At 42.2% G+C, this 12987-nt stretch overlaps 1 protein-coding gene across 2 annotated transcripts in view; it reads left to right on the top strand.

The window, feature by feature from the left end:
• CALCR (calcitonin receptor) overlaps window positions 1-12987 on the top strand; it is a 261965-nt gene that overhangs the window by 215871 nt on the left and 33107 nt on the right. For both annotated transcript variants that reach the window (XM_089776702.1, XM_075922361.2), the window contains one exon: window positions 7093-7246. In XM_089776702.1, coding sequence (XP_089632828.1) covers window positions 7093-7246 — 154 coding nt within the window. The remainder of the gene's footprint in view (window positions 1-7092; window positions 7247-12987) is intronic.

Consider the following 12987-nt stretch of genomic DNA (forward strand, 5'->3'; position numbering starts at 1 on the left):
AATGCAGAAATCTGTGTGCCTAGAAACTTCAGGCACCTACAAGGTTAGGTAGGAGCTGAGCTGTGGTTTTGAGATCTAAATTTTGGATTTAGGTGCCTGACATGGCAGTTAGACACTTAACTCCCTTTATGGAACTAGCTCCATTGGGATGTTAAAAAGTATTTAGACACCTATGAGAGTTAGGCATGTAGGTGCCTTTTGAAAATCCCACTATGCACCTTCCTGCACCATAAAGGGCCAAAATACCTTTACACATGTCCCTTAGAAAATTAATTCCTATTCTACTTTAAATAAGATATAGCATGTTAAGTGCCTATATCATTTTTGAAAATCAGACTTAGTCTCCTACATCAGGTAGGCACTTGTGGTATTCTTTTAAAATTGTACATACCATGTCACTGAGCTACACAGAATGTACCTCTGAGCAGCTGTGTCCATTCTGCTTTTAAATTTAAATTTGAAAAAAAATATATAACATCAATCTTAGTATGAGAGTCTGTGTGTCATATTTCTGACTAGAACATGTTTTAATGGGTGAGTCGTAAACTTCTGAAAATAGGTACTAACAGAGAGTGGCTATGATATGTTCCTATAGCCAGTTTTTTAGAGTCACAGTGCTTAGCATAGCATTATTTTGGGAACGTCCTTTATTGATTATTTGTCCAAAACATGGACAGTTGGAATTAAAGGATATTTTCCTAGAATAATAATCTAATAACCCAGAAAATCTGTGATGGAGCTCACAAGTTGAAACCCAACACACTCCCTTTTAATGCTAAATAATATCTGTGAAAATATTTTACTACCTTCAAATTGAATACAGATAATACTTCACATATAGCCACTGCAGCAGTCAATATCACTGGGTAATGGGATAGATTGTCAGATGGAATATACCAGGAAAACTCTACTGAAGTCAGTGGAACTGCACTGATTGACCCCGAGTGAGGCTTTAACATGTTTATTGCTCTTTAAAACAAATTGAGGCAAATTTGGCAGCTTTTGATTTAATCTGACAGACATAAATGGTTTAATCTAAAATAATAACTTCGTCTGGCTCATTGTCACAGTGGTATTTCTCTGAAATTGTTTAAACATAAATTATGTGCACACCCACGGTGATCACAAATAAAGAGTGAGGGAATTAGAAGTGAGAGATTTTATTCTCTGCAGTCGGCCCTTGCTCTAATATTCTTAGAACTAGATTACTCAAAGCTGGACAGGGAAAGTATGGAAAAAGCTAGCCTGAACCACTGAACACTGTAAGGAAAGACTATGAGGGAGGATAGGCAGAACACCAAGAAGACTTTCTTCAGCTATTTAAGGACTAAATTTGGTCCCACTCATCCAAACTAAGGAGAAGGTATGAAAATCTGTCTAGTATCAAACAGGCAGGATCAGAGCTGTCATCCTCAAGAGCTTCACAAAATCCAGCTTCTGGCTTGTCTTGCTAAACTGTGGTTGTACAGATATATGTAAAAGAAAACATATGACTTGGCCATGTAGGGATGTTCCATCCAGTTTCTGTATCCCCTCCATTATTTCTAATGTGTATTGTAGCTGGAAATGTTTCAGGGAAATGTGTGTGTTTTAGATAGCAGATGATTATTACTAGCATTACCCATCCCCTTGGGGCAGTAAATGTACACTCAGGTTGGCCTGGCGCAGAGGGGCAAAAGCAGGCCCAGCTGCCATCATGCCTGTGAAGGACACACTGCAGCCATGTCCATGTCCCCACTGCTCTGCCCCCACCTTGCGCGGCCCACGCATGCTGTGCTTCACACCTGCCTGAGAACACCATGGGACTACTGGAGTCCATCATCCAGGTGCTGGCAGGCTTGATCCTGGCCAGCCTACCTGGACATGTTGGCTGGACTCCTCACAAGGTACAGCCTCCATTCCACACTCAGTCCATGGGCCACTAACTTAGCTGAACCAGCCTGAGCAGAGAGAAGGGAGGATTTCTGGGTCATAGCTAGGGAGAGGCATTTCAGGGCCGGGTTTGCAAGCATGGGGTGTGGGGCAGTACCGAGGGGCTGACTCAGGTATTTAATGTGCTGCTGGGGAGCCCAGGCTCACACCGGGGGAGTAGCTGGATTCAGATGACTGTTTGGGAGAAGGGGCTTCTCAGACTCCACTTTGGGCGAGTCTCCCCCAAGCCCGCTGGCTGTGCAGCAGAGTAGATCTGCTCAGGTCCTGGCACACTCAGAGTGGGAGAGATGGGCTGGGCCATGATATGGGAGCAGCACGCAAGTCACTCTGCCAGGGAGGGGTGCACACCATTACCTAGTGGCAGCTGGTTGATCTCCAGTGACACGACGGGAAAGTGAAAGACATGCAAAACACCGGCACTGCACCTTCCCCTTTTTCCTCTGCCTGGTGCCTCGGGACCTGCCAGAAGCAGGGGAGTCTCACAAGACGTCTGTTTTCCATGACAGATAGAGTGATGGACGCTTCTCCTTTTATAATAGTATGGATTATTTATTAATTTAAATTGCAATAGGCACCAGGGCCCAATGATACTAGTTCTTTACAGACACATAATGAGGAGTCAGTCCCTCTCCACAAAGAATAGTAATAGAGATGTAGCCGTGTTAGTCTGGTCTTGCTGCAACAAAAGACAGGCGTATGCAGAACTTTAAAGACTAACAAGATGGTTTATTATGTGATGAGCTTTCGTGGGCCAGACCCACTTCCTCAGATCAAATTGTGGAAGAAAATTGGCATGACCATATATACCAAAGGGATACAATCAAAAAAAGTGAACACATAAAATTGACAAATCAGATTTTAGAACAGACGGGGGTTGGGGAGGAGGTTACTGTCTATGAGATAATGATATTAAGGGTGATAATTGGGGAAGCTATCTTTGTAATGGGTAAGATAATTAGCATCTGGATGGGAGCTGGAGGCATGTAGGTAACAGTATGAGTTAGCGACACAGCCATGGGTACCCGCATGGCCCCACAGTACGCTAACATCTTTATGCCTGACTTAGAACAACGTTTCCTCAGATCCTGTCCCCTATTACCCATTCTCTACTTACACTACATTGATGACATCTTTATGATCTGGGCCCAAGGCCAAGAAACACTGGATGCATTCCACAGAGACTTTAACAACCTACACCCAACCATCAATCTCAGCCTGGACCATTCTACACGAGAGATCCATTTCCTGGGCACCACAGTACAAATCACCAATGGTAAATTAGATACCACTCTCTAACCCACTGACTCATACAGTTACGTACATGCCTCCAGTTCCCATCCAGAACACACCATATGATCCAAGTTGAGCATAACATGTAACAAAGCCACATTAAATTACTTTTTTAATTAATTATACAAGTCAGTGGTATCAGACATGTAAATGATGGAGAAGTTGTTCCTTTTAACTTTTGTACTTTCTATACATGTGTTACAACAACAAAAATATTTTTCAGAGACTTAGACCACGTCTCCATTTGCCGGAGTATTGACACTCTGGCGATTGATCCTCTGGGGTTTGATTTAATGGGTCTAGTATAGACCAGCTAAATCAAATCATGAGGTAATGATTGGTGATGATATTCCTCACAGTCTGAGTAGTAAGGGAAGTTAATGGGAGCATTTCCCTTGGCAATCTTCCATGGTGGGCCACCCCAGAAAATTGGTGCAAGGTATGCCAACTCCAGCTACACAGCTGGAGATGCATATCTTGCACTGATTTTCTCTGCCAGCATAGACCTGACACTAGTTTGGGGTAGGATTGTTTTTTCATAGCTCAGAAAAATCTGTGCTGATACAGTGCTTTTTATATTTGTAAGCATTTTTAGCAACATGGCAAATGTCTTTGTACATTCCAATATAAATTCTTCAGTGTTCGGGTTTTCCTTATACAGTAACAGTACTAATAAGGACAGAAAAACCACTGTTTATTACTGTAGCTGTTACACACAAATTCTATGACACCTTTGTATACAAATGAAAGATGCTGTTCTATTTTGTTTATCATAAATAAAACCTGATTTGGTTCATATTTTGAATATTGTTCATTAAACATAGTGCGTTGATGGATTGCCAGGTTTAAACCATTCAAACGAATCTTTTTGAATTTATTCTCAAATTAATGAGATGTGACCCAGTGTAATCAAACTCATCCCTCATGCCTAGCCTGGTCGTTTTCTTAACCCTATTGCATATCTAGTGACTGAGTGCCTCAGAGAAGCCATAAATTGATAATGGGTGTGTGGGAATTAGCTTGTCAGGTAGGGACAGAATTTAATTTAAAAAGCTACAAACGTTAATTGTGTGCGACTAGAGAAATAAATATAAAGAAAAGAGGCTTGGGAAGTATAGCACCATGAGAAATAAATACAGTTAGTGTCCAGGAAACTTGCCCTGTGGTTATGGGTGAGTTAGATGTTACATATGAAGAGAAAACTATGACAATAACTGATCTGAGTCAAGTTATCTTACAAGTATGGACATATATCTGGTAAAAAATTCAACAGCAACAGCAATGAACTCCAGATTCATTTCAGATAGGAAATACAAAATTGTTTATATTCAGTGGCTGGCCAGAATCAGACAGCATGTACCAAATATTTCTTCCTCTCCCAAACCCCAGCCATTGCCAATTGACTCTACTGCACCATTTCCAGCACCAGCAGTACCAAGTGGAATGGCCTTATGCAATTTGGTGTTCAATGTGGGATGGGGCACTCTGCATATGACCATTCTGTATTCCCACGGCAGACACCGTGCTCTCTCCAACAATTGCCATGGTTTGCAATAGCTGTTAGATGGAACGTGTGCCTCAAGTGCCAACCGGAAGCCCTGGCACATTTGAGGAAATGTTTGTCTGTTGCTGGCCAGATGTAAGACATGCTCATCTTGATGCACTCAGCCTGCAAGAGAGTGATGAGTTCACCACAGAAGTTCACTGACATTTTAGACCGTGGCGTAGTTACTTCATGTCAGGTAGAATGCCAACATACTATACAAAGCTTTGTGTGCCTGTCAGCCAAGGCAGCGTTCAAGAGGATGAGCAATCAATAGAAAATGGATGGAGAAAGGTTGGGCCCCAGTGGACTGGCTATATTCAGCACATGCTGAGAGGGGAGGCATGGCAGATATAGACCCAAACTTGTGAGAAACAATATAAGACACAATTAAACACCCTAATGAGCACGTGCCAATACAAAGATTAGGATTTTGATTGTTAACACAAAACATTTGTGTTATACCCTCGTCCTCTGTCTGTGCACTTTGTCAAAGCTACTCAGCCAAGGTTGGAAAATGATGAACTGCCTAGTCTGAATGTGTAGGGAGTGGAAAAAGCAATGATAAAAATGAAGTCAGCCCTGCAAGTTAATTCTGTCAGCTCTGTGTTTTCCTCCACCTTGAAATTCACATCCAAATAAAGTAAACGGGTGTGCACTTTTATAGCAAGCAAAGACAGTTTCAAGGGATGATAAAGCAAGACTTTTTAGCAAGGAGGAGCAGGCTGAGAGAGGAATAATATGCACAGTACTCTGCTTGTGTGGCAGAAAAAATGTCTCCTTAGATCTGACAGGAGCAAATAAAGTCTAAACCAGCCTCACAACTGAAGTCATCAGACTGTGCCCTGGGGAGCTCAGCAAAAGTCAACGGGAATGAATCTTGGCAGCTGTCACTCCACAATCACTGCTGCAGCCTTGGTGTTCTCCGACTCCTGTGCTTTCCTGCCACAAGCCAGATTCAGGCAGACACCCCAGCAAGAGCCTAGCCCATCACACCCTCAAAATCTCTTTTCCCATTGGGATGCAAGGGCCCCTCTAAATACAAACAGCAGTCTCCTCATATCCATTGGCAATAAGGTTTGATTTGTGGAGAACTGGAAATCCTCAGCTGGAAAGGCAACTGGTCTTGTCCTACTCAATCCTCTGAGTGTGACTGTGTGTTAGTCACATTAACCCATTTACTGGGGGATACAGAGTTGGAGCTTTGGCAAGTAGGCCGAAGATGGCAGACTTGTCAGGCTTCCCACCATAACCTGCTAGCCAATGCAAGGCCATGGTCTCATTTCAGCTCTCTAGTAGCAATGGCCTTTTGTAGTGCTTGCTCTCAAGCAAGTGCATGGATTGCAGTTGTACTTAACCTCTCCTAGAGATTGCTGAGGTGAGATGATCCTTCCTTTTGAAAAAGTGGCACAGGAGCTGGGTGCAGTCTGGCTCTTTGAAGTGCCTCTGCTGTAAGAGCAGTGCAGTGTACAGTAATCCTATATATACCTTTACAGGCCTTTAGCTGTATTCCTGGGACATTAACCAGAAGAAGCTGCTACTGCACTGTTTCTTAAACTTTTTAAGACCGAAGAACACCAAACAATAATTTTTTTAATGAGGAACACCAAGGATTTTTGGTTGAACAACAACAAAAAAAAAGGTCGGGGGAAAGTTTTACAAAAAAGTTGCCTGCCCCTTTCAGGGCAGTCATTTTGAATTCTGCCATGGAACACAGTTTAAGAAACACTGTCCTACTGATTCCAGTAGCAGTTCCTCCTCAGGAACTCAGTAGGCTGTGAGAAGGAGCTCTAGGTGGAGTCAGTTAACTACATCTGTGAAGGGTGTGTAAAATCCCCAGCGTTGTTAAGCCAACCTGTATCCACATGTAGATAGCACTAGGTTGATGAAAGAATTCTTCTGTCATCCTAGATACTGCCTGTGAGGGAGGTGGAAAATCTATGCTGACAAGAAAACCCTCTCTGTCAGAGAAAGTAATCTAAACGGAAGCCACTATAGAGTTCTAAATGAAGACACACCCATAAATATGGTCCATCCCTTGTATACATTAGATACAAAATCAAACAGGAGAACTGTTTATAGCTTGTAATGATTTGAATACATGTAAAGGAAACAGCCGAATTAGACATTTTGATGAACTCAGTTGTTTCTCTCTCCTACACAGAATTTGTCTGGGTGTTATCTTATATCCCTGTCTATTTGCTGAAGAAGTCAAGCAAATGCTAGGAAAGGTTGTCTTGAAGATTAGAACTGATATTTTGCTTGCCTGCTTAGATACAGTTTGTAATCCAGATCTACAGTTTAATACTCTCCAATTTGTCTGACAGGTAAGCTGCAAAGTGCTGCAATTTTTTCACCAGTACATGCTGGGTTGTAACTACTTCTGGATGCTGTGCGAAGGCATATATCTTCACACTCTAATTGTGGTGGCAGTATTTGCTGAAGAGCAGCGTTTGCATTGGTATTACCTCTTGGGCTGGGGTACGTATTTCACAATTCATATCTTCTCAGTCACTTCTTTCCAATGTTTATGGCCCTGGCATACACTGAGGACCTGGTCCTGCTACCATTGGCACATATGCCTAGATTTATTCATGGGTGTATATTAGGACCTTAGCTTGATCTCTTGGGATCCTAGATTTGTAGCTGGATTTCATTTACTGGGACCGGACAATGTGTGTACTAGTAATTAATACAGTGGGAAAGGTGAAAGAGTCATTTTGCCTATCTATATAAACCTGGCTCTGCTCTGAGGTCTGAGGGCCTGGGTGTCTAATGAGATTTGTAATCAACGTTTTAGTAATCATATTACATGATATATCTAATTAGGGTATGTCCACACTGCACACTTATTTAAAAATAAGCTCTTTATTTATTCCAAAATAGCTTATTTTGAAATAGAATATTTATTCCAAAATAGCTTGTTTTGAAATAGCACATCTATACTGCAGGGAAGCTCAAAATTAGTCCAAGGCAGGATTCCCTGATGTGGATGTGCTATCTCTATTTAGAACCCCAGGAAGCACTGGGGAGGAATAACTTAGAATGACCCTAGTGAAGGGCTATTTCGAAATAGCAGCAGTGGAGCATTTATCTATACACGCCTTATTTTGAAATAGCTATTTTGGAATAGGCGTTATTCCTTGTAGAATGAGATTTACAGATTTCAGAATAAGCTGTCTGTTATTTTGAAATTATTTCAAAATAACAGAATGGCTTTGTAGACGCTCACATAGATATTTTAAAAATAATGCTAGTTATCTCGAAATAACGGTGCAGTGTAGACACACCCTAAGTGTCTCAGAGTGGTGTACTGATAAGTAAACATCCTCAACATCCTGTGACAGAAATTAAGAATCCATGCTCTGCAGAGCACAATGACAATGTAAATCACATGCACAGAACGAAGGGATCTGTATCTAGAACTCTGCTTCTTTATCTCCAAATATACAGGCCCCTGTGTATACAAGGTGTCCCTTGGCTAGGAGTAATAGCAGTAGTCCTCATCCTCCTCTATTGTTTGGCCACTAATAGACAACACATGCACATACACACAGCCAATCCCTTAAAGTGCGATGTGGACTCTTTCACTTTAAAATCACTTGCTGTAAATCCAGCCCTAGTCAGTGGTGACAGAAAGTCCTGATCATTGATACTTCCTTTAGTTGGCTACGGATGATGAATTTCTGATCTCGCTCCAGTCCCTGGTGAACAAGTGCCCAGCCCATTTCATAATACCCACTAAAACATCAAGGAAGCAGCTCAGAGATCTTTGTCCTGCTCTTTATTTATACCCATTTCAGTGTTATTTGCCCATGTCTATCCATTTCAAACCCACACCGCAGTCGACAGAATTTACCCTGTGCTGTCCAGCACTCCCCTGTAAGTTTCTTGTCAGAGTAAGCTTCTTTTAAGTTATGATAGGAAGAAACCAAGCCTCACCAGGGACAAAAAACATTGTGGGCTTCGATATAAACTAGATTGGACAACAAGACCTGACTTGATCCTGCACTTTATGCCCAGCCACTTCCCAGGCCTCCTGTGGAAGTGACCACAGAATATAGTGCTTCTCCCCTTTCATTGGGAGCGGCCTCTTCTTCAGAGTGGGCAACCTCCTTGCTTCCTTAGCAACGGGGGACTCAGAAACACCACTGATCAGACTTTAAAAATTAAACAGAACTTAAGAGCTTCTCCAATTTTAAGCCCCATGAGAACATCTCCCTCTTATAAATCCCAGAGTAGATAAAAATTGTCTCTCCCTTTCTTGTGAGATTGGCAACATTCATGAGAAGAGAGGGGTTTGCATAGTCTGGGGGTAAAAATGCATGGAGCATTAGAAACCCTAACCAGGGAGAAGTCTTTTCTTCCAACTACAGTAGACTTCCAATAATCTGGAACCTATGGGACCTAGGTGGTGCCGGATTATCAAATATGCCGGACTATCAGGAGGTACTATAAACTGGTTATATATTTATATATATATATACACTGTATACATTATATACTGTATATAAAGTGTTCTTAACCCTTTTTATTGTACATACTGTATACAGTATACTGTAATATTTTAGTTTTTTAAGCCTTTTTTACCTTTTTGCCCAGTTCAGCTGCTGCCACTGTTACCTTGTGACTCATTTTTTGCTGAAGCTCACTCACTAGGCTCTTGCCATTTTGATGCCGGACTATCAGGAGTGCCGGACTATTGGATGCCGGACTATTGGAGTTTTACTGTATATACAACTTCATAATTGGGGGAAGAGTAGAGTCTAGCATCTCTGTCAGTTGAATCGCTTGGCCTATGCCAGAACAAGCACTTTGGCCCCACAGTTCAGCAGGTTCCAGTGTATTATGGTGGATCAGTTCCAAGCAGGAGAACAATTTATTTTGGGTCACATTTAAATATTTCCTTCCTACACAACAAGAGAGTGGCCAGTTAGAAAGTCTAAAATGTGGCTGGTCATTCTAGGGCATGGTTGGCTCACTTTAAGACATGCCACCAAGGCATTGGCCCTTAGTTTACAGAATAAAATGTGTAAATTCCTGTTTTGAGGCTAGAGAATTTAAACGATCTGTTTCTGAAAACCCTCTATATATACAACACTGTATAAATACAATAATTTGATTTCATCACTGTCAGTTTCAGCACTAGGAGAGCAGGCTTTATTTACCAGACCCACTAAACAATGGTTTAAAAAAGATTTTTAAGTAAAGAAAATAACTGAGAAACTTTCCCATTCTTCCCCCTGCTGAGGTAATTAAAATTCTGTAATGTGCTGACCCTGGAGGCAACTGTGTGTTTCTAGCATGATTTGTTCTAGCAACATTCTCTTCTAAGGTCTTTTTTTTTTTACCTAGTATTATTTCAGTGTTTTAGTAAATTATCCCTAAATTACTGGTCAGGAGAAATAGTTACAAATGCACTCAGTTATGGCTCTGTTTTGCTGTTTCAAACAGCCTGAACTGCATTTAATTCAATGGGGGACCATTGGATACGGCAGTGCTGAAACAGACTCTTTCACAATATAACTGGAAGTGCACTCAAGCCTAACTCCATTTTGTGCTGTAGCAGGAACAGGCCTCGCTTCTAGGGATTTGTCATATTTATCACCGGGCCTGGCTCCTTTCAGATGCTTTCTAGAGGCTACAATTTTTCACACAGCCCAATATAGGGACAGCACATAGCTGCACCACTCTGAGGAATGACCAAGAGTTATGTTACAGGTGCCTAAAGATCTATGGTGCACAGTCTCCAACTAGGCTTCTATACTAGAAGGGCTTCTATGCTAGACCTGGAAGGTTGGCTTAAAGTACACATCTCCAGCTATGTAAATAACCTACCTGAGGTTGGGTTACCTTAAACTGAGCTTGGCACTGTCACCACAATGGGAGGCTGATGAAAGCAAATGTTCCTGTTGGCTTCCCTTACTCCTCACGAAGAATAGGAGTACCGAGGCACCCTCCGTGTTTGATTTAGCAGGTCCTTACTAGACCCGCTAAATCAAATGCCAGAAGATCAATCTCTGGCAAGTGGAGATGTAGCCTTAGTCAACCTAAGGAGTGTATGCTCTGTTTCATCTGTAAGGATGGGACAGATTGCTCCTTCTCTTTCTGGTGCACCAGCCCAGCTCCATGCTTGGGTCTGGGGAAAAAGAGTTGACCTATTGTCTCATCTTCTCCTGATCCTTTTGATTTGCTCCCTGGAAGAAGGAAAGACCAAGCAGGCAAAGTTTTCTGTTTCTGCTTCTGATTCACCCCTCCAAATTTTGTGGAGCGGCATGACAGCAGATCACAGTTTCACCTACATTTGGAGAATAATAATTAAAACTAGATAAATATAAACATGCTGAATTGTAATTTACTAATGAAAAGTTGCCATAGTGATTGTAAGAGGTGCATCTGAATGTGTATAGCCAAAATCTCCGTCCACGTGCATTGAACAGAATAATAAAACACCTCTCCTTCTCTCCATGTGTAGCACTGCACCTGCAAAACCAGAGGGTTATCTGAAAATGTAAATTTTGCTGTTACTAACTGGCTCCATAAAAATGGGATCTGAACTACGTTCTTCCTGCTTCTTCTTGTGTGTCATTGTCATTAAAAACATTCCACAACTGGGACATCACTAATAATAACTAATAATGTTGCTAGTGGTGCATGAAGCAGAAGAAAACCCCAGTGTGCTCTTCAGTAGCAGTCCTAACAGTAGTGAAAAATTATTTTGGCAGCTGAGTAAGTGGATATTTCTTGACAATCCATAGGGATCAGGTACAGTGACCACAATGACATCATATTTACATAGTCACCTTTCTGGCCAAGAGCTCTCTTTGAAGGGGAGCTGAACAAAGCTTTGATTGCCAAGTTCAAGTCTCAGTGGCTCTCCAATCTCTGCCACTTTCTCACAAGTCCCAGCAGTCACTCCTGACCTGGTGATTTCTCCATCCATCCAGCTTCCCTGCTTTTCCTAGCTTGACATGCAATTGGTGTTTTTCCAAGAGTCAGGATACAGCTTGGGTCAGGGCCTTTCCATTGTGTTTCTGGGCCCCCTCCACAAACATGTTCAAGGAAAGGGGTTGTGCAGTGGTGTGGAGATTGTTGAACTAAGGTAGTTTCCTGCTGAGAAGGTCCAGCACAGATTACAGTGTTAAATAAATTAATGCTGTCATTTTAACACACACTACTTTTGCATGGCTCTTAGCCTGTTGGAATTAGAAGCAATATGCAAGCAGAGGGAAAAGCTTGGTTACTGACTCACCATGCTGTAAATGGTGGGAAACTACTATGGGATGGAGTTCCGAGATTCACAGGCTTGGGGGCAGGATTTTACACAAACACACACATCCCAATGACTGGAAGACATAAAACCTGCTCCTTCTGTGTAGAGAGTGTGTGGACCATGGCAGGATTCCACACTTTCAGCTCAGTACAATTGTTCCTTTGAACAGGATTGGCATAAAAAGAAAATCGGGCCCTCTATAGCAGACTGTAAGGGTATGTCTAGACTACATGCCTCTGTTGGCAGAGGCATGTAAAATAGGCTACCCGACATAGTCAATGAAGCGGGGATTTAAATATCCCCAGCTTCGTTAAAATGAAAATGGCCGCCATGCTGTGCCAGATCAGCTGATTGTCGGCACAGCACAGCAGTCAAGACGTGGATCAGTCGACAGGGGAAGCCTTTGTCGACCACTCCCTTATGCCTTATGAAATGAGGTTTACAGGAGCATGTCTAGACGGGATCTTGCGGAAAATAAACCCTTTTCCGGAAGATCCCTTATTCCTTATTCCTATTCAAGTAGGAATAAGGGATCTTCTGGAAAAGGGTTTATTTTCCGCAAGATCCCGTCTAGACTGGCACTTTTCTCCAGCAAAACCCCAAGCCGGAAAAAAGCAGCAGCCATGTTCATGCAAATGCCACGGGGGATATTTAAATCCCCCACGGCATTTGCAATTCCGACTGGTCTCATTAGCATCCCTTTTCCGGAAAGGGGTGCTAATGTAGACACAGCCTAAGTGTGGGAACTTCCCCTTTCATGTCAAAAGAACATTTACCTGAGCTGATATGAGGATAGGAAGATCCAGGATTCACCAAATTCTCCCTGCTGGTGATAGATGTGTGGAGTTGGCCCATCTGAACAGACAGTGGCTGGGAATCTGCAGGATTAGCAGAGCAAACACTCCAACATCTCATCCACTTGTAAAAGTCCTGGCTCCAGTCCACATGT

Source organism: Pelodiscus sinensis, chromosome 2 (genome assembly GCF_052426305.1).
Source record: "Pelodiscus sinensis isolate ZL-2025 chromosome 2, ASM5242630v1, whole genome shotgun sequence".
NCBI classification, from domain to species: domain Eukaryota; kingdom Metazoa; phylum Chordata; order Testudines; family Trionychidae; genus Pelodiscus; species Pelodiscus sinensis.